The sequence below is a fragment of the Mucor mucedo genome, assembly GCF_025094135.1.
Source record: "Mucor mucedo strain NRRL 3635 chromosome Unknown EV154scaffold_29, whole genome shotgun sequence".
Taxonomy (NCBI): domain Eukaryota; kingdom Fungi; phylum Mucoromycota; class Mucoromycetes; order Mucorales; family Mucoraceae; genus Mucor; species Mucor mucedo.
In genome coordinates, this window is record NW_026252313.1 from 285,530 (window position 1) to 309,185 (window position 23,656).

The following is a 23,656-nucleotide window of genomic DNA, read 5'->3' on the forward strand; positions in this document are numbered from 1 at the left end:
AATTTTGATTTAATTTGGGGTGGCTTAAAGATGTGCATATTTGCGGGATCGTGATATGAGTCAGACTCAGATAAACTCGTCCCTCCCTTAAATTACCCTCTCCTCTTTTTTTTTTCCTTGTTTCTTTCAATCTTTATATCTTCTCTTTATTTAATATGACTGCTGGTAAAGCCAAGGAAAAAGACATTAATGACCAATATGACTGACTTTTCTTTTTTGATATAGAAAAGCTGAACATTCTCCTCGTCGGTGCTGGGGGTCGTGAGCATGCTATTGCTTGGAAACTCGCTCAGTCTACACGAGTACAACACATTTTTGTCGCTCCTGGTAAGATTGCTTTACTATTCTCAATAATGAAAAAAAAAACTCATTTTTTTTTCAATTGTATAGGTAACGGAGGTACGCTTGGATCTAAAATCACCAACGTGAATATCGGTGTTTCTGATTTTCCCAAATTAATCGAATTCGCTCTTGCCAATAAGGTAAAAAAAATATTTTTTTTTTACACTTGACATCTTTTGTCAAACCTGTATTAACATTTATATAAAAGATCGATCTTGTCATTCCTGGTCCCGAACAACCCATTGTGGAAGGTATCCAAGGTGAATTCAAAAAAGGTAAAACGGACACATAAAATAATACACACATGGCGATCATTGACACATCTGCTCCTATCTAGTGGGTATTCCTTGTTTCGGCCCTTCTCCCAAAGCTGCTCAAATGGAAGGCTCCAAAGCCTTTTCCAAAGATTTCATGAAGAAGCATCGTATCCCTACCGCCGCCTACGAGGTAAATATGAACACCATTAAACCCTTTTTTTTCATCTATCTAAAAACACTTTTTTTTTCTAGAACTTTACCGATTATGAAAAAGCCAAAGCATATATCCAATCTGTCAACCACAAACTCGTCTTAAAGGCTTCTGGTTTAGCTGCTGGTAAAGGTGTTCTTATGCCTCAAACTCAACAGGAAGCACTTGACGCTCTCCATGCCATCATGGTCACCAAGGAGTTTGGCGATGCCGGTAACGAAGTCGTTATTGAAGAATGTTTAGAAGGTGAGGAGTTATCGTTTTTGGCTTTTGCTGATGGATACACTATTATTCCTTTGCCTCCTGCACAAGACCATAAGCGTGCCTCTGACGGCGATGTTGGACCTAACACTGGCGGTATGGGATGCTATGCTCCTACACCCATTGGTACTCCCGAACTGATTGAGCAAGTGAAGCGTACGATTTTGCAACCTACATTGGATGGTATGCGTCGTGATGGTTTCCCCTTTGTTGGTATGTTGTTTACTGGTATTATGTTGACGGCTTCTGGACCCAAGGTGTTGGAATATAATGTCAGATTTGGTGATCCCGAGACCGAAGTGGTGTTGCCTCTTTTATCAGATGATTCTGATTTAGCAGAAATCTTGATGGCTTGTGTAGAAGGTCGTCTTGATTCTGTAGCCATTACGGTGAAGAAGGCTTTTGCTGCTACTGTGGTCATTGCTTCTGGAGGTTACCCCGGTTCATATACCAAGGGAAAGGCCATTACGCTTCCCCAAGAGTCCAATGGTAAGTTATTTCTTTGAAGTGAATATGTGTGATGGAGACAATATATTAAGATTTGTTTTTCAAAAGATGTCATGATTTTCCATGCTGGTACCAGTGTAAAGGAAAACCAACTTGTGACAGATGGTGGTCGTGTACTTGCAGTTTCTGCCGTTGCTAATACTTTACGCGAAGCTGTGGATAAGGCGTATGTTGGCGTGAAATCTATCCAATTCGATGGCATGTATTATCGTAACGACATTGCCCATCGTGCATTCAAGTATGCTGATGAAAAGAAGACGGGACTTTCTTACGCCGATGCCGGTGTATCTATTGATGCTGGTAATTTACTTGTACAACAAATCAAGCCTCTTGTGAAATCCACGAAACGTGTAGGCGCTGATTCTGATATTGGAGGATTTGGTGGTATCTTTGATTTGAAAGCTGCTGGATTCCGTGATCCTATTCTTGTGTCTGCTACCGACGGTATTGGAACCAAGCTCAAGATTGCTCAAGATTGTCAAATTCATGATACCGTGGGTATTGATTTGGTCGCGATGAATGTAAATGATTTAATTGTTCAAGGAGCTGAGCCTTTATTCTTTTTGGATTATTTCGCGTGTGGTAAATTGGAAGTTGACGTCGGTAAAGATTTTGTCGCTGGTGTGGTGGAAGGATGTCTTCAATCTGGATGTGCGTTAGTGGGTGGAGAAACTGCCGAGATGCCAGGTCTCTATGCTTTGGGTGATTATGACGGTGCAGGTTTCACAGTCGGCGCAGTTGAACGGGAAAAGATTTTACCTCGTATGGATTTAATGAAGGAAGGAGATGTTGTTCTTGGTTTAGCTTCCTCTGGTGTTCATTCCAATGGATTTTCTTTGGTCCGTAAAATTGTGTCATCTCAGCCTGGATTAAATTACCAATCACCTTGTCCTTGGAACTCTGAAAAGACACTTGGAGAAGGACTTTTGGTTCCTACACGTATCTATGTCAAACAATTATTACCTGTTGTGCAAAAGGATTTGATCAAGGGTATGGCACATATCACTGGCGGTGGATTCTTGGAGAATATTCCTCGTGTGATGCCTGAACATTTGGCAGTGATTGTGGATGCTAAATCATATGAGTTACCTCCTATTTTCAAATGGCTCAAGGAGGCCGGTGGATTATCCGCTCATGAAATGTCACGTACATTCAATTGTGGTATTGGTATGATTATTGTTGCTGATCGTGAGAATGTCGCCGAGATTACTAGATTATTGGAAGCCGCGAATGAGACTGTATATGAACTTGGATCTGTTACTACTAAAGAAGCCTTGGGAGGAAAAGAAGTAGAAGTGCGTAACACTGAATGTTGGTAGACAAATTATTACAAAAAAAAAAAGACTTTAAGGGGGTTGTTGTACATAAAAAAGCTTTTCATTATATTAAAATAAAAAATTAAAAAAAAAAAAAAATATACACATAATATTTACATTTAGAAAAAAGTTATTTCTTGGTTTTTTTGATACTATTATTGGATTTGTTTTTTCCGTCTTTTGAAACACTGGCTTTTCTTTTCCGTTGTTTTTCATCTACGGGTGGAGGGGTTTGAGGTAAATCCTTGATAAAGGGTTGTTGTAGGCGCTGTAAAGCTTGACGTTGTTGCATTTGTAACGCTTGTTGTTGATGTTGCATACGAATACTTTGTTGATGATAATAACGTTGTAAAGCTGCTTGTTGCATAAATTGGGTACTTTGAGGGTTTAAATGGGCCGCGGGAGCATTCATATTACTTATCACTTGTTGTGCATGTTGTACTGGTGGTTGTGGTGGTGGTGGCATGGTAGGTGTTGTCATGGTAGGCGTTGCCATGATGGGTGTTGTCATGATGGGTGTTGTCATGATGGGTGTTGTCATGATAGGTGTTGTCATGACGGGTGTTGGCATACTGGACATAGTAGGTGTGGGCATGGTAGGTGTAGACATATTGGGAGTGGCCATTGTGGGTGTTGACATCAGGGGGTTGGGTGTGGTGGGTGGGTGCATCATGTGTGGGTTCATCATGGGTGATGTGTTAGAAGACGGTGGTGGTAAAGGAGGAGGGGCCATGGTTGGTGTGGGTGTGTTTGTAGTGGTTAATGTGGATATAAATGGACTATCTTTTGTGGGCAATAAAGACAGGATATCAGTTGTCAGTAAATCCTCTTCCATGACTTGTGGTTGTGGTGGGTATGAACCGGTCATTTTTTGATGGATTGAAAATGACATGGCGGTTAAAGCATCTACTCATAATAATAATTTTAATTTGATTTGTGTGTTACACTGTGTGTGAGTGTTTACCTTTAGGGTTTAGACCAGTTACAAGCGAAAAGAAGGCTACTTCACCTAACCGAGCGGACGTATCAATGATCTAAATAAGATGTCAGTCTACATATGAGGGAGAGAGATAGAGATACTTACCCGTAATAACTGGTATACCCTTTCGGGAAGACCCCATTGATTGACGAGAGATTGAGGGGTGAGGACAGTAGGAGTTTTATTATGATTGTTGGATTTCAACTTTTTCTTGGTGATTGAAGCGGCGTTGACATCTACCATAGATAGTTGGGAACGTGCAATGTATTCGTCATGGCCATGGCAAGTGAATTTCCATTGATGTATTTTCAAGAGACCATCATTTGGATCCGAATTAAATAGCACTGACAATTCACCGGACAGAATGACCTACATTTATACATGTTTAGAAAGGGTTGTCTGACTTTGTAGTTTTTTTTTTTTTTTTTTTATATATATATTACGAGGGTTCCGTTGGTGTAGCGATGGATAAGACTAGATCGGGGACATTCAAGCATCATACCTGTAGGTAAGAAGTATTCCATTGTTTGATCCGTCGTAAGTTGAATGGATTCAAGATCACACTGATAATGAGTGTAAAAGAATCTTGCAATTAAGCTTTGTGTGATTTCTAAAAATATACTTTTTTAATTTGATTTCACGCTTTTTGTCTGGAAATGTTTACCGAATTCGTTTCTTTGTTGCGTCTGTTGATCTACTAAAGCTAATTTCATTATGGCATTGCTGGTGAAGAAATCATCAACAAATCCTCTCCAAAATGACATCTCTTTTGCCTTGGAAACGTTGGTTAGATATCTCTTATTTGATACGGGGAGCAAATCAATTCTTTACCTGGTCACCTGGACTAAGTTGATCACGGAATTGCAAGAGACGAAGTACCGCTTGTCCCATTGATGGTGGTCTATAAAGGAAGAGGATATTTGTTTGTTATCAACATGTATAAAAACTTGTTTTTTGTTTATTTATTTATTATTATTTTTTACCTGTGATGATGATGTTGTTGTGGTGTAGCTGCTGCTGTTGCTGGTACAGCTGTTGTGGGTGTAAACATGGATTTTGAAGGTAAAGGTAATCCTATTTGAGTTGCTGCTGCCAGTGCTGCATTATTAGGCGAGCCTTGACTTGATAAAGTCGGTGTAGGTGGTAATGGACGTTGTTGTTGTTGTAATTGGCGTTGACGAAATAGCAATTGTGCTTGTTGTTGTTGCATTCTATAAGACGTATATATGCCACTTTATTAATTATTTATAAAGACTCCTTTGACATGCAACTATGTTTTTCTTTCGGACTCGCTTTAAGAAGGAAAAGAAGAAGGAAAAGATAAAAAAAAAAGCGTCTACCTTATTTATGATACAAGGTCACACTCTTTTTTTTTTTAAAAAAAAGATTTTTTTTTTTTTTTTTTTGTCATTCTACGTGTTCCTTTTCTCCTTTCAATATATACAATCATGAGCAAGTACAATCAGAATCAAAACGCACAAAGATTTACAAGCTACGCCACATCTGGGGCAAATGGTATTTACAATATGAATACTCTGTTACTGTCCTTTCCATAAACTGATCTCTTTATACCTTCACACCTTTTTAGCTTCAAGCAACCTTCCTGAAACCTTGCGTTGTGTCTTTTGTAAGACAGTAAGTTTCTTTTATTTATCGGTCTGCCTATCTTGCTAACAAAAAATAACTCATAGGATAAACCTATCGATGCTTTCTCTGCGACACAGATCCAAAAAGCCACTCATAACCGTAAGTTCAACTTTCTATGAGCTCTTTACGTAATAATTGAAGTCTTTGTCTATTGTAGCCTATGCACCTCCATCATACAACAACAAGGCAAAGACAATTTGTTGTAAGAAATGCTCACCCACACAACAAACACATCTTACGTGCATGATTTGTAGCAAAACTCAACCCTTGGACAAGTTTGCCAAGGTAAAATATACATGTACACAATTTTTACAAAGAACACGACATCTGACGTAATCTCTTTTCTACAAAATAGTCGCAACGCCGTAACGCCGAGAAGGCACGTTGTATTAAATGTATCAAGAAGCGCGAGGAAGAGGACGTGTGGGCTTCAGATCCAGATAGTGATAGCGAGGATGAGTATGGACAGTTTATGTAGCAATATACACATCTACATACAACATACACATCACCCAGCGGACATACAGTGTATAAATATATATATACACATTAAATAAAGACACTACTATTATACACACAGTTTTTATTTCATTGATTATTTTCCGCCTAGCCAACTGGAAGAAAAATTCACAGCGGGATCAGGACGAATGGAAGCAGGACCGATACCCTCATAATCGATGGGCATGCGATGTAAGCTACGCTTATTTCGAATAGGTATAGAAGGTGATGATCGACTGGTACCATTGCTCATGGAAGTGGTCATTTGTGGCGGTGTTATTTGTTGTGGTTGTATTGATGACGGTGGTGGTGGTGGAGAGGTATAATGTGGTAAAGGTCTTCTTTTATGCCTTTTATCTTTTCTGACCTCTTCTTCATCGTGTATCAAGGTAGATGAATTGGTTAATGTCTCTCTTAAATCATCCTCTTCCGCCTTAACCATATGTCTACCCGTAAAAAAATTTGTGATCCAAGAACCCTTATTTGATTCTTCCTCCGCCTTTTTTTTGTTCTGATAATGTCGTCTAGTTAAAATCTCTTGCTCAACCCTCACCTCACTTTCCTGCACTTTCTTTACATATTCGACCTGTAGTTCATTCATGGTGGATCGTAATACACCCAACTCCTTCAACATATCCTTGACAAGATCGACCCAAGGGAAAAAGCCCAACCATTGTACATCCTCTTTACGTATCCATAAAAAGCGTGTTTCCAATGTATCAATTTCCATCAAGATATTTTCGATGACGGAGTTACTCATGCTGCTTAATTCGATGATATCAAATGCCCGTTTTAATCTTCGGTTTAATGCAAGAATATCCGACCCACGTAAGCGTTCTAGAACGTGTAATACATGTTCATGCAAGGAAACATATGGTCCATGCTCCTTTTGGATCGTTGTCATGATGGAAGAACTGGTGGAGGGTGATAAAACAAGTTCTCTGCCGTTGTGTTGCATCCCCATATCCATGGCAGCCGCTGTATACAAATCGTTCTACATTTTACCTTGGCTTTTTAGCCTATCATCATCTTTTTTGTTCAATTTCATATCATTGCGCTTTACCTTCTCCTCATCACAACAATCAAGCATGAATTCATTACTATTCACATCACTGCTTCCACGATCTTCTTCATCTTCTTGTTGATTCTTCTTCTTCACATGATAATGATAGTGGTGATGCACGATGGCTGTAGCAGGTGAACCCGAAAGGGTAGCAGTAGGCATAGAAGAAGAAACGGTAGGTAAAGGCAAAACATTTTTGTTCCTCTTGGCGATGGGTAGAGCAGCTACGGAAGCTGTTTTTGGTTGATTGACCAATAATCGTTTTTCCGTAATCGCGCTGCTCATGGTAGCAGCGCGTTTTGATTTCATTTCGCTCTGCAAATTCGGACCGTTTAATGTCTTTGGTGTGTTATCGAAATCGTCGATTTTTTGGAGTAAAGATGAGACTTCGCCTCGTGCATCCGATAGTAAATCTCGACAGTTCATTAGGTCGGTTTTTAGTTTTGTATTGGCGGAAGAAAGCTCCTTGATCAAGTGGATGAGATCATTGTTATTATTTGTAGATGACACAAGCTAGATATATATGTATTTAAATAACTGTCATGTGTTTAAATGCTTATGATATTTGTCTTTAAATATACCTTGATGGGATCAACAGTGGGAAGAGTGGGTATGACTGCAGTATCCGTTTTATGATTGTCTTGAACATCTCTTGATAGTTGTTCGTGGGTATTGTACAAGGATTCTTATGCGATGTTATTTTTTAGGGTTTATAGATAACAACAACAACCAAAAAAAAAAACGTACCATATCTCATTTTTAACTTTTTCATCTTGGATTCTAGTACCAATTCATTCCGCCTACATAGGGCCAGCTCTTGGTTTGTATCTTCCAGCTAATAAGAGTGTCCCATTGTGAGTAAAAACGTAAAGAAAACCCAGTGTTTATTATACCTTGGACAGGAGTGTCTCTTCTCTAGTCTCGGCATGACGCACCATGAATTTAAATATCCTAAGTTTCTCCAGTTCAGCAGATTTAGCGTCTAAATCAGAAGACATTTGATTGTACTTTTCGTTCCCTATTTGTAAATCCGATAATGTTTCGTCCAGCATCTTTTTTTGTGTGCGTGTTAGAGAAAAGGAAAGGGAATATAGAACAGATTACCTTTTGCCGCTTCTGATATTCCCAGAACCACTTGTTCTTTTCTTTAAGGATTTCATCTTTTTGTGTCTCTACGTGATCTAATGATTGTTCTAATCGGGTGATTCTTTCGTGGCACACCTCCAGCTTTTTATATGTAAAAAAGTTACACAAAAATAGCACAAAAATAGCACAATGCAAAATAAAAAAAGTACCTGCTTCTCCAAGTGTATCTTTTGTCCATTGGATTCCGCCACAAATGTTTCGTGTTTATGAAGCAATCCCTGACCAATTTCTAAAGTTTTATAAGTAGAAGAAAAAGACAGAGGAAATTTTTTTCTTTTTTTGTTTTTGGTTTCTTTTTATAGTTATATACCTGCAGCTAACCTAGTGTCAGATTCTAATTTCTTTATGTTTCTATTAAAATATTCTAAACTATCACAGTCTTGTCGACCACAACAACGACATGTATCAAATAGACTGCTAGAGACGGAGGAAGGTGTGCCCATTTGACTTTGATTATTCCAATCTTCTTCTAGTAATGAAAGCGTATGTCCATAATCCAAAGTACTCCCATGCACTCGAGATTCCATGTTGACACTATGCCGCATGTCTGCAAATAATTTTTAAAAAAAAAACCGTAAAAAAAAGAAGGGGGCGGGTTTTTTTTTTCTTTTTTTTTTGAATTTCTTATTGTTTCAAAGAAGAAAACATATTCACATACAGTGCTCACGGTACCAATTTGCGGTTTTGTATTTTTTTTTTGCGGGTCTACAAACTCCCAATTTGCGGCTTTGTCATTGGCCAAGTAAGATCCCAATTAGCGTCTTTATTTTTTCAATTCACGTTATTAAAGTATTTTTTTTATATATGCTCCTCGTTCATACATCTTTCGAACGTATCGGATAAGTGTCTAACAAATCCCTGGAGATGTTTAGTATAAGCTTCGCTTATTTTTCTCCTTAGATCCTCTGTATTTATAAGCTGACTTCTTGTATCTTTAATCTTAACTACTGCTCAGAAATCGTCAATAGGGTCAAGTTCTGGGGAATACAGGGGGGGGGGGGGGACGTATACGCATATATAACCTCTGGACTCAATTGGTTTGTAAATATCATCATCCTTCTTATCGGGTATAGTAACATCTGGACTTCTGATTCCAGGATCGGAGAGATAGATCCTTGATTATGTCAACTGCAGACGTGTTGCCTCGATGTTTTCTCGTAATTTGTTAAAGTTGGCTTCAGACAAGAATGATGGCTTGCTTAAGGTAACAGGCATTGTTGAATTTAAATCATAATCTTCCTTACCAAAGCTGACGGTCTTGTTTTATTAATATCATCGACTTCGTTTTCACACGTTGTGCTCAAAATATTGTAAAAATTTACAGAATCTTGGGGCTCTTCCCTAACAACAGTTTGAGCCACATTGGAGAATTCCGTAGCTCTCAAGATTTAAATTAATCTTGTAATGACAATACCAGGGTTTTCAGACGTTTTAGAGACTGCTAAAGACGTATGGATGCTGCTAACCTCGAGCATCATTAATAATACCAGTAAACATTCCGTGAGTGTAGGAGAGGAGACTACATATGTTGGCCAAACAGGTGTTTTGACTTTTGGACATTGTCGATTTAATAAAAACAAATATCCCCGCAGAAATTTTTTCTAGCTTTGTGAAATTAAACTAGATACAGAATAAAGTAAGTATATGGCTGAATAATTAGCACAGTGGGTAACTTACACTGGCCAGACAAAATAAGAAGTATGACTACAAAACTTTCTATTACATGATTTGAGAAATTGTGGCGCTCTATACTGCCAAACTAGATTGAGCGCTACTGTAAAATAATCCCCCGGTATTGGTAGACACAAATTAATGCAGAGATCAAAAGAAATAACACCAAAAATAAAATATATCGCTTAGCCCATCTTAGGGTTATTTAATCTGATATGGCCGGATACAAATTCTAAAATTACAATATGATCACACACGTTTATTTATACTGTGGCAATATCTCTGCCCCAGATAGCACACTTTGTCCAATCAATGCTTAAATTTAACCGTGTGCGCATACTGACTTGTTCAGACCAATACACGCTACGCCACAAGTACAATGCCCAGAGTCCACCCACCATTTGATATCCCCACTTAAAATCTCCTACAGCCGTGTTGCCTAGATACGCCAATGTGCCTAAATGACTGTAACGGAAGGGTCCTACCATTTTTTGCGTACACTCGTCATTTTCTGTAGATGATAATGTGTTTAAATACTTTGCCAAGTATTGCCCCTGCTGACTTGCAACTTGTGCAGTCTAAGAGAAATGTAAATAAAAATGCAAATATTATCTATGTATAAATATATATATGTATGAACACTCACAGCAGGGAGGTTGGTCATGTTTTTATCAATATCTTTGAGCATGAGACCCATCTCTTGTACGTCCAGAAAACCATCATGGTCAGTATCGTACTTGTTAAACATGGTCTTCAAATTCGTCAAGTGCTGTTCCGTTAAAGGAAATCTTGACCGCATTGTTTCACAAATGGCCAAAAACTCTTTATATTGGATCTTTCCATCCCCGTCACTAAATTAAAATATATGATGTGAATATCAGCTACGTATGCCTCTTGTATGATATATATTTACGTGTCTGCGTTCTGGATGAATTCGGTAATATGCTCTATCAGTTTAGGATTTTCAATTGTGGCACAATCTCCTAATGCATACACATCGTCTAACCCATGAAGCTGCAAGTATCCATCGGTTGTTAAAACGCGTTTATGCGCTTGGATGGGGATTTTGTCAGTCAGGTTTTTAGCAAATGAGGTCATTGCTACGTTTGTGTTAGTTACAATTCTATTTTTATATTAGCAAACAGGTAGGACTTACCAATACCGGTGGACCAGAGACAGAGGCCATAAGGTAAAGATTTAGTCACAGGTTCGGATCCATTGACGGATTTGAGCTTATAAACAACATTATCTTTTTCGATATGATCTACTCGAGCATTGGTAATGACATTAACACGTTCTCTGTCAAATTTCTTTTCGGCATAGTCACTAATTTTGCTGTCAAAGGTGTTTAAAATATGATCTCGCGATTGAATAATATGGATTGAGATCTCCTCACGAAGCACTTTCGGGAACTATGGATATATATATATATATTAGTGATAATTCACGATTATTCGTAAACATCACTTACCCATTCGACAAGATCCTCATTAATCCAATCCGACATTTCAGCAGCAAACTCTACACCTGTGGGTCCACCACCACACACAACAAACGACAATAATTGCTTACGTTCCTCAGGCGATGTAGTGGGTAAACAAGCCTTTTCGACATTCTCGGTGACTTTACGTCGAATATCCATGGCATCTCGAATGGTTTTTAAGCGCATGGTATTTTCAATACCTTGAACACCATGGGTCATACTGGTTGCTCCTACCGCCACAATCAATTTATCATAGGGTACATAAAAATGTTTCTCTCCAGAGTGACATCCTTCCACTTCCAATAGCTTGTTGTCTAAATCAATATCCAAAGCTTTTCCTTCCAAAAAATGACCTCCAATACGATGAGCGATTTTTCGTACAGACTCAATCAGTGAGCGAAGCTCCAAGGTGCCTACTGTGGCACTGGGTAAAAGAGGGGTAAACAAAAAATAGTTGTTTTCACTGACGATCGTCACGTTGTATTTGTCCTTGTCTAGGTTCTTCAAGACCGAAACCGCTCCCCAACCAGAACCGATGATCACCAGACGTGGCTTGGTATTCTCCTTATCAATTGAATCCTCTAAATAATGAGTGGTAATTGGAAGTTCCTTAACCCCACCACGGTCGGGATAAATGGCTAAACTGGGTACTTTTTCTCGTACCCCCAAAGGGATTCTACGCTCTCGGTCCGTCAGCAAGTAATAAGCGCCAGTTCCTGTGCAGACAGCTCCTGTACTAAGCAACACTGCTTTTTTAACTTTGGGATTTATCCATGGAGTTTTTCTATTTGTGGTGAAAAACACCTTTTGTTGTTCTTGAACATTTTTCACTCTTTTCGTTAAACGTGAAAACATCGTTGGAGAAAAAGGGGGAAAGAAGAAATTAAAATCGTTTCGCATTTGTTACATCATTTTATTTTAAACCCCGTCCGCGGTTGTGATCGATAACATTAAATCCCATCTGATATTGTATTCTTGTCTACAATGCTTATAAATGAGGAAATTGCATACATTTGATCCTCTGGATTTTAATAATTACTTATCAATTGAAATAGTCTCAACATCGCACAAAATAGACATCCAGAAGATGTTAAAATGCTTCCTCTGACTTTTAAAGTGAATAAGAAACGCCCTTAGATAAAGTAAGCATTTAACAGTAGCACGAGCAAGCGGTTGATTGATAAAGATTTAAACTCTATCAAGGTTTGCTTTTAAAGTGAAAATAAAAAAAGAAGCAATAGAGGTACTAATTATTTTGTGAATACATATCAATAATTTGTTTCCGTTTAGCGGCTGCCCTATTTTAAAGTCGCTCAGTGATAAATGTTTATCAGATCGGGTAAAACTTCTCGTTGTATGTGCAAATAGCAGTAAAGAACGATATTTTTTTTATTTTTAAAAAAAAGTTATTTGTTTGATTTCTTTTTGTCTCCATTCTTTTCTTTGCTCTTTTCGTAGGCTTCTTTACGGCGCTCTTCTTCTTCCTTGGGACAAATCATAATGGGAATCACATATGGCATAGGAAGTGCGGGTTTCTCAAGTCTAACTTTAGGCATTTTTGTTATATAGAAATTCAAATCGTCAACATGTTGAGTATTTATATTTATCCAAGCACAATGACAACTATCTATTGACTACACTTCTTTTTTGTCGAGTTGTCAACGTAAAGCTAAAAACGCCATTTAAAAATTTCATTTAGATAGAACGCAAAATATATCTTCCGGTTGACAGCATAATATTGGTCTTCAGACAAAGAAGATATGTGACATCCCCGGCACCACATCTAGAGCGTCAGACATTGTCTAACACACAGCTGAATAAGAGGTGGTCAGTGTTTGCATTAATTGCTGTAATCCAACAGAGTGTTTCTGAAAAGGATTGATAGTATACTCTCTAATACTGCTTTAGTAAATATAATTTTCTTTATTATTAAAAACTTGAAGAAAACGATCCCCTTGTCTGATTATGTTCACTGTAGACAGGGCCAGATGGTGATAGGGTTTCCATCTTTAATTTTCGTTTTATCTTTTCGGACTCTCTCAAAAGATCCTCTTCGTGTTTCTGCACCGATTCCTCACTCGCCACATAATAAATATACGTTGGATTATGTCTTCTACTTCTTTTGACACTTTGTGGGCACCAAATATTTTCAATCTCGGAAACCACAGCTGCAAAATGGCTCACCCATGCTTTTTTACCTCCTTGCTTTACTTGTTCCACCGTGCTTGCCATCATGGCAATGACCAGATTGAAGAAGATCAATACTGTCACAAGTGAGAACACGATAGACATGGCAACCAGAAATTTGCTATCACCAGCTGCTCCATTGTTAACAGGGTCCCAGACACCATACACAAAGAACCAGACGCATGCAAACGCTTTATATAAGTTGACAAATCCATTGCTTGTACTGATATCAGAAGATAAAATGAGCGTGTCATTCGAGTTGGATGCATAGTTTTCTTGAAAGTACTCGTCTGGCTTGTCACGTAAAAGTACAATATACGCATTGGTAAATGCAAACAGCACAAGCACCATCACAAAGAGTACAGAAGAGACACTTTTACAAAGTTGGATAATCGCTTCCAATGTCACTCCCTACATTATATCATGAGTATAAAATGGCTTGGGGTAGTAGAAAAAAAAGTTAAAGAAAAGAGACTTACGAAATATGATATCACCCGCATTCTTAGAATAGCATGTGTCCATAAGACCAATGTACTGATACTACATACTTCATTCTAAAGAAGTATGATAAATAAGGGTTCAAGACGTAGGAGGTAAAAAAGAAAAAAAAAAACTTACGAAATAATCCCAGCCATAAATCATTTGAATCAAGGTATAAATAGGAAGTACAATTGCAGCAAAATCAATCCAATTATACCCAGAAAAGAAATAATGTCGTTTACTATAAGTTTTCCAAAACTGTCGCACCTCTTGAGCCATCAATACAGAGACGGAAAAAAACATTAGAACCAAGCAACAAATCTGAGCTGGTGAAGTAATACGGTAAGCTTCTTCCTGGGATTGACCATGATCAAACAAATCATGTGCAAATAATACACCTGTAGAATAAGAAACGTAGTAAATCAAATGAATAACACAGATCAAACCAAATCTCCAGCGAGCGAAATGTTCCCATTTATACTGTAAGATAACTTCAAGTACCGTATCACCTTGTTGAAAGATTGTGTTAATGTTTTGATCGATAGTGACACGTGCAAAGGCGCTTCTCTTTTTGTAAGTGATCAAATCATTATTACTGCTCCCTTCCTTTTTAATTTGATCTTCGGGTAAGTTACTATATGTGATAAAATGAGGAAGTGGTACCACACAGACTTTAGTAGATCCGCGAGAGACTTTCTGGCCTTCCTTGACAAAATTTTCCCATACATAATTCGTAAACTTTTGGCACTGTGAATAGACACCCTTCACGACATCACAGATTTGTTTGCCACGGTAACACCGTTGCATACGATAAAAGATAAGATCTAGCCCATGGTATTTTTTAATTTGCTCCATAGTGGCGTAAGAGTCGAGGTTCCGAAATGTCGCATTAGAAGCTTTTTGAAGAGGCTTCATTAACATGAGTTGTTCAATCTCGGATTTCAGGACACCGGATTTGTTCTTTTTGATGACTAACAGCGATAATTTTTGACTACTTGACAGTAAAAGATCTAGGCATCGAATGGAAGTCAGTTTTTATTTTCTTATTACCCCAAAGATACAGATTATGTTATTATGTCTTACCGGTATTGCCTTCTTCCTGGAGATATAAAAGTGCGTCAGTCAAAGAGGAAAGACAACCAGGACCCAAGTACTTAGAATCCTCCAAGATGCGGTTAAATAGTAATTTGTAAATGTCATAACTTAGAACATCAATGAGAACAGTTAAAACATTTTCATTTTCTGCAATGGGTGGTCGTTTAAGATAAGCTCCAGGCGTATGATGCGGTTTTGAAGAACATCCTCTATACTTGAAGCCTTCATTCGAGGGTGGTGATAGTAAATGCTGTGATCCATGACCACTATTATTGTGAAAGGTTTTTTGAGAGTCTTTTTTGCTAAAATGAGAATAAAAGAAGGTGGATCTTTTGTTTATATACGAGGAGGAGGGGGGAGAGCAAGTTGAGGAGACGATGGTACGAGGGTAACTGAAAATGCTGATGGGGATCTCTTGTACAATAATTAATTTAATAATTTCTCGGCCCTTTTTAAATGAAGCGAGCATAGCTAATGTCCGACTTCCTGCAATGGTAGAGAAAAAATTGGAGTATATATCAATATTTGTTACAGCGAGATTGATGAGTTGAATTGTCTTATCAATCATGCGAACTAAATTTTTCTGAAAAATTGAAATTGTAAGCTTTTCATATCAGATCGATTTTTTTTTCTTACCTCGTATTCTTGGGCATTTATATATGTTTGTGGGGCTTTTTTGGCTTTCTTGACACTCCATAAATAATGTAAAGCTTGACAGGCGCTTTCAAGTTTGTGATAATCGAATCGTTTTGTGGGTGGAGCCTCATCGGAAGGTGAGGTTCTTGAAGGTGTTCTTCCCGGATCCGATCGTAACTCATCAATTGGCAAGAACAATTCTTCTGTGTGATAATGTGGTGAACTAGTACCAAATTCTGTATTCTCGGTAATATTGACAATTGTTCTTCCTGAAGAAATACCACCAATAAAGTTAATGCTGTCAAAGCTTTGAATTCGCCAATTTTCTCGAAAGGAATAACACACACCGTAATCAGGTCCCTTGTAAGCTCGGATATAAATCAGTTTGTCATCCTTCTCCGATTCTTCTTCGATGGTACCACTAGCTAGTTCCCAAAGTTGAACCATGTGTATTCCAAACAGAAGCATGTAAACCGTGTCTTTGATTTTAAAGTGACCATGTTTCAAATATTGAAGTCGACCTCGTTCATTAGTTATTTCATGGTCACCATCAATGGAAATATTTTTTGTTTCTATCCAAGTTATTTTAAGCTGATCTTCAACTTGATCACCACAAACATCGATATCCAACTGATGCTCATTGATAGTCAGCTTGCTGTCTTCGAAGGAGGTGTACACACCTTTTAAGTATTTATTGCCATTTGCATCATTTTCTCGCATGACAAAAGGCTGTACAAACTTGAATACATTTGGGGCGTTACGGCCATGCTGTAGTACTTGACATGCTGGTATTTTTTGGTAGTTATGCACGGTTTTTCGATAAACGAGCTTTTCTGCTTCGACATACCAAACTTCAAAAAACACGGAATTGTTTTCTATTCCTGATACACTAATGTATCGACCATCGTAGCAAAATCGGAGGTGAGATACCATGATTGGATTGTCTTCTTTCGGTGTATAATTGGATTTTAATTGATAAACAAGTAATCCACTTTTTACATTGTATATATTAATAGATCTGTCTGTTGGATTGCATGCGGCGGTGTATTTGTAATTTTTGGAGAAGGCCATAATGTGTTGGTTGGGAGCAACAAAGGAAGTTAATCTTACGCCATCTTCAATAGACCAAACGCGGACGATAGGACGTGTAGAAAAATGGGTGACGATAACGTTATGGCGTATGTGTCTTGAAATCAATATCAATTGTTCAACAACTACAGGCAATGTCTGTCCTTCTGCGTCAAACCAGGAAGCGGTTTCGATGTAGGCCTTATTTTCGAGTAAGCCCTCCCGGAGGTGGGATTTTAATTTTTCGGAATCGAATAAATAACTGGGTAATCTAATATTGTTAGGAAACTCGTCATAGATCTCGATCGTGCCAATACTGATTAAAGCCAAGGAGTAACCTGGTTTTTGCTTAAAGAAAACTGCGCGTCCATTGCATTTTAATTTTCGATAAAACTCAAATTTACCATCACTCTTCATTTGAAAAATCAGGCAATGAGGATTTTTGACACAAACTTCATAAAAACTTAGGGCGACATATTTCCCGTCGGGGGAAATGGACAGGAACTTGCAATGGAATTCCGTGTGATCTTCTTGAACGAGGTTTGTAATTTCTATACATGCTTCTTGCCTGTTGACGTAGGGTAAGGCTTCTGATTTAATGTTGTGCTGACCGTTTTCGACAAATTTGCGACGGGAAAGAAAGAGTCGTTTGCGATTACCGTGTGTTCTGTAGGCCTGAGTGGCTATATTTTTTTGGTGGGTGACATAAGCTGCATAACGTTTATCACAGGATACATCCATCAACATTAATTCTTCTGAATAAAGGCTACCAAAGCCAATTAAGAAATCTTCGGGAACAAGACTTTGATTAGTTGTGACATTTCCTATGTTTATAGTGAACATGATGTGTAACAATAAGTAATTTTATGTAAGAAAAAAAGAAGAAAAGGGATTTGATTGTTCTAAACGTTAAAAACCAACTTTATAAAAGAAAACGTTGGTACTACACTCATTCTGTGGATCGTCTTGTAGATCAAAATTTTGTAGATCTCGTTTTCTAAAACAACACGTACATTTCACTTATTACTCTAAAGAGGGGAAACTTCAATCGAAATTACAGTTTATAGAAACGCCTAGAAAAACGATGTGCAGAGTGTGCCTTTTTTCCCTCCTACCCCTTGTGAATTGCCCATAAAATCTCAATTAAAAGAATGAATAATTACAACCAAATTATTCTGAGAGTGCTGTAGTTAGTTTATTATCGTTACACACCACACAAATTGTGAGCGAAATCTTATTCGGTCGTCTTTAATTCTCCTTATTCAAGGCTTAATGTTTGTTTTATTCTTTTTGAGTATAATTATTGCCCCTTTCTCCTCTTTGTCTTACATATGCAGAGAATCTGCACACTTTGCTTCCTCTAACTCGCTTACCCGCGTCTTTTTTTTCCTTTGTCCATTTAGATATTATTCTGAATTAACTACATTTAGAAAATGTCCAGAAACAAGAAAAGTAACCGCTTCAGTAGCCAAGTTTGAATCATTGCATCTAATCATTTATCAATACGTATAACTTATAATTCATCGTTGCCATAACACCATCTGTAGCTGTCTCACGTGAGGTGGGGGTAAACATGATTGGGTAAAACTAATAGTAAGTTACACGAAAAAAGGGATCGACATTTCTTTGTTTACACAGCGATAGATAACTCGCCGTTCTTCTCTAAAAAAATTGTCTTCTACAAAGCAGCTGTACTTTTATTTAACGTATTTTATAAAATAAAATGTATTTTGGCTTCTTGAGGTATCAAATTTAAAAATATAATCTATTTGGCTTCACGTATTAGTTTATAACGACTTTGGTATGTAGAAATAAACATTGGGTAACAAACTATAATCGGGAGATGTTTGTAACCCAATTGGTGCCTTATAAAAGTTTCTTGTCGTGCCTTCTGCAAAAACTTAAATGTAATCCCACTTTCCCTATCACGCGTACGCACGATGAAATCTACAACGGATATTTGTAGCTATATGAGGCAATCGTCAGTATTTTCTATTAAGATGAAACAAAAGTAGGCTTTTGCATATAAGTATGCATAAAAACCCCCTTATAACATAACTTTCAAAATTGAACTTACAATTAGATACTACAATGAAATCGGCTTTGTAGCCAATCATTATGAGAAAGTAAGAATGATTATTGATGATATTCCATCTCCCTTTTTTTTTTTAAAAAAAATGTTTGATAAGTATCACGGATACCGCAACTGCACAAAAACGATAGCATTCTACAATGCGACTAACACTGTTTAAATTAATCCATCTACTAGATATCAATCTTGTATGACTAAACGTATTCCTTTGCTAGATTAAAAGCGACACAGAAGTCAAAACTGAGTTTTTTCTCTTTTTTTTTTACTTTACGTTTGGCAAAATGAGAACCGTTTATGCTCATCTTGTAGGATTTGCAATAAATTCACTCCTAAAATATAAGCTGTTAATGGTATACTCAGCAGTAAGTCATACTACACGAAGACCCACAGGATGGTATTTGCCTAATTCGGATGTTTAATCCTGATTTTAAACAATAGTGCGTAAACACCTATTGGGTGGCGTAATTTAACCCAAGCAAGGCTCCCGAAGTTGCCGTCAATAAGGGATAACTCCTGTTAGATAGTGCTACGATATTATTAGTTTTGTTCTATAACTTTAACAATAAATAATGCGTTTCTTAGTTTTATAGATAAATAAGTAACTATTTTATTACCTACTATTCTTACTCTTATTAATAAAAAGGCTTGTACATCGAGGATTATGTTAGTATTCATTGGGCTCTAGACTATGATTGCAGTTTAGAAATTAAAGAATAAAAACTTCTTGACGTAACACACATACATAATAATCAAGTAAGGTGGGACAAACATAGATATAGGTTTATTTCTTTATAGTGTGTCATATTCTAAGAACTACTCATAGATAGTGGGAAGGGTTCCTGGGCGAGGCTTGGGGGCAGGCTTATCAACAGGTCTAGGTCTTTTGACGTGATTCATTTGATGGATTGGATAATGAGTAGATTTAAAAAATAAAAAAGGGTGGCAATAACTTTGGTAGTATTTATATGGGTCTATTGGCAACATTCAATGATTGATTTGAATACCATTATAATGACCCGATAAATATAATCAAATCTATCTCACTCAATTTACAGAATGAGCGTTAATAAAGGGAATATTATAACTTGAATGTGCTCCTGCTTGCCCTGTTTTTTATGCGTGTGTGTGACATGTTAACATCTTTAACAACTTTTTGACCGCATTTCAATATTAGGTATTTTGTTGCCAAAGTCACATACAACTATTTTAACAACTTCATAGTAAAAAGAATGCCGAATACATGGATTATTACGGTAAGTTGTTGGTTCATAGAAATGCTATTTATTGTGACAATACAAACCCTTGTAATTATAAACCTTTATAGAATGGGCACATAATTCCAAAGTGTTATTTATAACCACAACAAAGGAAACTTTAAAGTTAAACACAAAGTGTAAAATACTTTATCAAGCCGTTCCTTGTTGAACTGACAACCAATTTTTTAAAAAAATTAGCCATTGAACAGTATCTTTTATGAGTCTGGCCTTTATTATTAAAATGTTTTGATAAAGACTTTCAGTAATTTTACACCTGTATGTATTCATATTTTCATTGGGCCGTACTTTACACCTCATAACATCTATACTTGATAAATGCAATTCGGAAAGAAACGACAAATTTTTTATAAAAACCAACGCACTCATCTGCATAGTCTGACTATGCGCCAACGGGTGATTTTAATCCCGGTTTTCAATTGCATAATACATGAAACGTTCATGTAACTGTATCTGTGTGTTACGGATTATTTCTTTCTAAAAATAATTTTTCGACCGAAATAAAGCACGTTTGTATATCGTTAACCGTAAAGTGGTGCCAAACTAGATAAGTTGTGTGACTAATAATTTATGCATCATATTTGTTGTTGAAGAAGATGTGTCAATCGTGTGTGAAAAATAAAAATAAAACTGATTTAAATATAAATAAATATAGACCAAAGTTTTACGTATCGTCTTCTTCTTTTATTGACTATGACTCTTCCTACATACGATCAACTTCCCATTAACCCAAAGTATCCCAAGGGTACTGCATGGGGTGTCTGGGGTGAAGATGATAATCTTGGAACCTTGAATCATTTAACAGCCGAAAGAGTAGCCAACGTAAGTTTTATATTTAATATCGCGTTTTTTTTTGTGGGTGTTATTGTTGACACTCATGTTGTATTAGGCAGCAAAATGCATCAAAACCGGTAAAAGATTTCCATTAAACTGGTGCCTCGAATTTCCTAATCCTACATTTTTCAAGCGTGAAACTTTGGAACATCATATCAAGGAACTACATGGTGGAATATACTTTGATGATTATTATGACAACTTCAACACTCAAACTTCCTCTCAGTGGGACGGACTTCGTCATTTTTCTCATACACCCGCCAAAAAGTTCTATAACGGTATCACCCCAGATAACATTCGTCAAGGTACGCCCACTACTAATGACCGTCTTGGTATGCAATACGTCGCCGAGGTTGGTATCGTAGGACGCGCTGTATTATTGGATTATGGTAGATGGGCTGAGGTTCACAACCCAAGTTTCGATCCTTTTGACAGATATGAAATTACCATGGATGAATTGGAGAAAGTTATTAAATATCAAAACGTAACCATTGAGATAGGAGATATCTTGTTGCTTCGTACGGGCTGGACTGCACGCTTCGAAAAAGGTGGACCTGATATTAAAGGACTTTCGGAAGCGGACTTTCCTGATTGTGCTGGAGTCAAAGCTTGCGAAGAGACTTATCGTTGGTTCTGGGATCATCATATCGCAGCTGTTGCTACTGATGCAATTCCTGTTGAAGCCCTCCCTCTCAATATGGATGACTGTTGCCGTAAGTACAACTCTATGAATATTTGGCACGCACTCACAGATATTAACATTATTTTAAATCAAAAAGATTCCGTTTTTATTGGAGGCTTTGGTATGATGCTAGGCGAACTGTTTTATTTGGAGAAGTTAGCTGCTGACTCATTTGAAGATAAAGTGTATGAATACTTTTTCTCAAGTGCACCTTTGAATAAAAAGGGTGGTATTGCTTCTCCCCCAAATGCCATTTGCATTAAATAATTCTTTCCGTAATAAAATATGATTGGCTACCATTTGTTGACTTTCTTTTTGAGTGACCGATCTCGACACCTGCTCCTTTTTAAAGAAAAAAAAATCTTTTATTTTTTCGACCACAGATCTAAAAAACAATAATTATTAATCATGGATTCAAAGAAGAGATCAAGACCTGTGGAAGAAATGACCGAAGCCCAAATTGCAAAGAAACAGATCTTGGATACTGTTGCTTCTGCTAATTCACTTTTACCCAGTGCAGCTTTAATGAATGTCCAAGAAGATTTCAGAATTGTAGTTGGCACTTATGAACGTCTTTTATACGGAATCAACGCTATTTGGAACGAAGACGTAGGTCCATTGATTGCATTTGCTTTATAATGTCTACTAATACTATCTATAGAAAACTAAAGTCAGTCTTCAACCTGTATTCATTATTCCTGCCCATACTGGCTGCATTCGCACCGTTGCTATTGGTGGTCACTTTTTGGCCTCGGGCAGTACTGATGAAATTATTAGACTTTACGACATTAAGAAACGTAAGGAATACGGTTCTTTAGGTGGTCACCATTCTGGTGATATTACAGACATTCAATTCCATGGAAAGTATATGTTATCTGCCAGTGATGATCATTCTATCAACTTATGGCGAACAAAAGATTGGGAGTTCTTGAAGAACCTCAAGTCTCACAAGTAAGTTTTATATATAGTAAAAAAAAAAAAAAAAAAGGGACAAAGGAAATAGAGTACTTATTCATGTTTATCTGTGTGTGTCATAGGGGAAGAGTTAATTCGATTGCTATCCATCCCACTGGTAAAATCGCTTTATCTGTCGCTATTGATAGAACTGCTATTGTCTGGAATTTAATGACAGGTCGTAAAGCCAGTATTAACAAATTAGGCAGAGGTTAGTATAGTTTTTTTTTTCTTCTGGAACAAATCAAGTGGCTTATGCATAATTATTAGATGAACCAATGTTGGTGTTATGGAACTCTGCTGGTGATAAGTACGCCATTATGTTTGACAAATCCATCAATATTTATAATGTCGCAGTAAGTGATCAATGTACATGTATAGGAATATTTGTAATTGGATTCTAATATATATCTTGTAGGATGCTAAAGTAGCCACCACCATTACACATACATCCAGATTCCACACCATGCAATATTTCCACTCCAAAAAGAACGACAAAGATTATATTGTTACCGGAAGTGAGGATAAGACAATTCGTATTTGGGATGTTGAGACTGGAGAATGTGTTAGAGAAGTTATTGGACATAAGCTTCGTGTTAAGGCTGTTAGTGTTGTTGAATGTGATGATAAGATCGTCCTTGCTTCCGTTTCATCTGATGGACTTATCAAATGTTGGGATTTAGAGGAAGCCCTTGCTTCTGAAGGAGAGATTGAACCTTTAGGTGAATATAATACAAAGTGTCGTGCAACATGTATCACATCTCATGTTGGATTTGCAAAGACTGAAGCTATTGCTGCCGAAGAAGCTGCTGCTGATGCCATTGTTGCAAAAGAAGAGAAAGCTGCCAAAAAAGCAAAGACAGCAGCTAAACAAGCTGCTTTAGAAGAAGCAAAAAAGGCAGAAGAAAAAGCTGCTAAACCACAACAAAAGAAGAAGCAACAAAAGAAAAAGGTTGTTGCTGCAAAGAAATAA

General features: G+C 37.3%; 9 protein-coding genes across 9 annotated transcripts; 5 read left to right on the plus strand and 4 right to left on the minus strand.

Moving 5' to 3' along the window:
- The first annotated feature begins 119 nt into the window (after positions 1-119).
- Positions 120-3,060, plus strand: EV154DRAFT_503492 (phosphoribosylglycinamide synthetase). The gene is made up of 7 exons (XM_051600936.1): positions 120-165; positions 226-327; positions 391-482; positions 551-617; positions 680-789; positions 852-1,560; positions 1,627-3,060. The coding sequence occupies exons 1-7, from the start codon at positions 156-158 to the stop codon at positions 2,895-2,897; spliced, it is 2,361 nt and encodes a 786-aa protein (XP_051459386.1). The 5' UTR covers positions 120-155; the 3' UTR covers positions 2,898-3,060.
- Positions 3,025-5,275, minus strand: EV154DRAFT_601301 (LIM-domain binding protein-domain-containing protein; the record flags this gene model as incomplete). Its single annotated transcript, XM_051607222.1, has 7 exons — positions 4,857-5,275; positions 4,705-4,774; positions 4,538-4,646; positions 4,317-4,483; positions 3,979-4,242; positions 3,859-3,928; positions 3,025-3,800 (listed from the first exon to the last, which is right to left on the minus strand). Exons 1-7 carry the CDS (start codon positions 5,081-5,083, stop codon positions 3,025-3,027), a joined length of 1,683 nt encoding a protein of 560 aa, XP_051459387.1. The 5' UTR covers positions 5,084-5,275.
- On the plus strand, positions 5,214-6,084 carry EV154DRAFT_440732 (Stc1 domain-containing protein). The gene is made up of 5 exons (XM_051596933.1): positions 5,214-5,388; positions 5,462-5,508; positions 5,565-5,619; positions 5,678-5,805; positions 5,876-6,084. The coding sequence occupies exons 1-5, from the start codon at positions 5,322-5,324 to the stop codon at positions 5,996-5,998; spliced, it is 420 nt and encodes a 139-aa protein (XP_051459388.1). The 5' UTR covers positions 5,214-5,321; the 3' UTR covers positions 5,999-6,084.
- On the minus strand, positions 6,085-9,228 carry EV154DRAFT_503503 (uncharacterized protein). The gene is made up of 8 exons (XM_051600937.1): positions 8,538-9,228; positions 8,377-8,456; positions 8,186-8,308; positions 7,975-8,133; positions 7,829-7,916; positions 7,663-7,766; positions 7,082-7,594; positions 6,085-7,012 (listed from the first exon to the last, which is right to left on the minus strand). Exons 1-8 carry the CDS (start codon positions 8,770-8,772, stop codon positions 6,116-6,118), a joined length of 2,199 nt encoding a protein of 732 aa, XP_051459389.1. The 5' UTR covers positions 8,773-9,228; the 3' UTR covers positions 6,085-6,115.
- Positions 9,229-10,048: 820 nt separating this feature from the next.
- Positions 10,049-12,250, minus strand: EV154DRAFT_169753 (pyridine nucleotide-disulfide oxidoreductase-domain-containing protein). Its single transcript, XM_051594197.1, has 5 exons — positions 11,370-12,250; positions 11,055-11,310; positions 10,812-10,998; positions 10,545-10,749; positions 10,049-10,476 (listed from the first exon to the last, which is right to left on the minus strand). The coding sequence occupies exons 1-5, from the start codon at positions 12,234-12,236 to the stop codon at positions 10,162-10,164; spliced, it is 1,830 nt and encodes a 609-aa protein (XP_051459390.1). The 5' UTR covers positions 12,237-12,250; the 3' UTR covers positions 10,049-10,161.
- A 1,060-nt stretch (positions 12,251-13,310) lies between these two features.
- Positions 13,311-17,690, minus strand: EV154DRAFT_584756 (uncharacterized protein; the record flags this gene model as incomplete). Its single annotated transcript, XM_051606742.1, has 5 exons — positions 13,311-13,979; positions 14,048-14,122; positions 14,187-15,058; positions 15,132-15,726; positions 15,780-17,690. 5 exons carry the CDS (start codon positions 17,688-17,690, stop codon positions 13,311-13,313), a joined length of 4,122 nt encoding a protein of 1,373 aa, XP_051459391.1.
- Positions 17,691-18,787: 1,097 nt separating this feature from the next.
- On the plus strand, positions 18,788-19,624 carry EV154DRAFT_479887 (uncharacterized protein; the record flags this gene model as incomplete). The annotated part of the gene is made up of 4 exons (XM_051598294.1): positions 18,788-18,858; positions 18,931-18,973; positions 19,155-19,301; positions 19,583-19,624. 4 exons carry the CDS (start codon positions 18,788-18,790, stop codon positions 19,622-19,624), a joined length of 303 nt encoding a protein of 100 aa, XP_051459392.1.
- Positions 19,625-20,880: 1,256 nt separating this feature from the next.
- EV154DRAFT_440739 (uncharacterized protein) lies at positions 20,881-22,028 on the plus strand. Its single transcript, XM_051596934.1, has 3 exons — positions 20,881-21,035; positions 21,103-21,760; positions 21,827-22,028. The coding sequence occupies exons 1-3, from the start codon at positions 20,907-20,909 to the stop codon at positions 21,994-21,996; spliced, it is 957 nt and encodes a 318-aa protein (XP_051459393.1). The 5' UTR covers positions 20,881-20,906; the 3' UTR covers positions 21,997-22,028.
- Positions 22,029-22,173: 145 nt separating this feature from the next.
- EV154DRAFT_417787 (WD40-repeat-containing domain protein) lies at positions 22,174-23,656 on the plus strand (the record flags this gene model as incomplete). The annotated part of the gene is made up of 5 exons (XM_051595813.1): positions 22,174-22,338; positions 22,391-22,680; positions 22,767-22,894; positions 22,954-23,039; positions 23,102-23,656. 5 exons carry the CDS (start codon positions 22,174-22,176, stop codon positions 23,654-23,656), a joined length of 1,224 nt encoding a protein of 407 aa, XP_051459394.1.

Bases quoted from the DNA above. Each gene is read 5' to 3' on its own strand.
- EV154DRAFT_503492 (XM_051600936.1), top strand. The intron at 618-679 runs GTAAAACGGACA...GCTCCTATCTAG, and splicing joins CCAAGGTGAATTCAAAAAAG to TGGGTATTCCTTGTTTCGGC. The intron at 1,561-1,626 runs GTAAGTTATTTC...GTTTTTCAAAAG, and splicing joins GCTTCCCCAAGAGTCCAATG to ATGTCATGATTTTCCATGCT.
- EV154DRAFT_440732 (XM_051596933.1), top strand. From the start codon at position 5,322: ATGAGCAAGTACAATCAGAATCAAAACGCACAAAGATTTACAAGCTAC. The intron at 5,389-5,461 runs GTATTTACAATA...ACACCTTTTTAG, and splicing joins CGCCACATCTGGGGCAAATG to CTTCAAGCAACCTTCCTGAA. The intron at 5,509-5,564 runs GTAAGTTTCTTT...AATAACTCATAG, and splicing joins GTTGTGTCTTTTGTAAGACA to GATAAACCTATCGATGCTTT.
- EV154DRAFT_503503 (XM_051600937.1), bottom strand. From the start codon at position 8,772: ATGCGGCATAGTGTCAACATGGAATCTCGAGTGCATGGGAGTACTTTG. The intron at 8,134-8,185 runs GTAATCTGTTCT...ACACAAAAAAAG, and splicing joins AATATCAGAAGCGGCAAAAG to ATGCTGGACGAAACATTATC. The intron at 7,013-7,081 runs GTAAAGCGCAAT...GGTAAAATGTAG, and splicing joins ATTGTTGTGATGAGGAGAAG to AACGATTTGTATACAGCGGC.
- EV154DRAFT_169753 (XM_051594197.1), bottom strand. From the start codon at position 12,236: ATGTTTTCACGTTTAACGAAAAGAGTGAAAAATGTTCAAGAACAACAA. The intron at 10,750-10,811 runs GTAAATATATAT...ATTTTAATTTAG, and splicing joins TTCATCCAGAACGCAGACAC to TGACGGGGATGGAAAGATCC. The intron at 10,477-10,544 runs GTGAGTGTTCAT...CATTTCTCTTAG, and splicing joins ACATGACCAACCTCCCTGCT to ACTGCACAAGTTGCAAGTCA.
- EV154DRAFT_440739 (XM_051596934.1), top strand. From the start codon at position 20,907: ATGACTCTTCCTACATACGATCAACTTCCCATTAACCCAAAGTATCCC. The intron at 21,036-21,102 runs GTAAGTTTTATA...ATGTTGTATTAG, and splicing joins CAGCCGAAAGAGTAGCCAAC to GCAGCAAAATGCATCAAAAC. The intron at 21,761-21,826 runs GTAAGTACAACT...TAAATCAAAAAG, and splicing joins CAATATGGATGACTGTTGCC to ATTCCGTTTTTATTGGAGGC.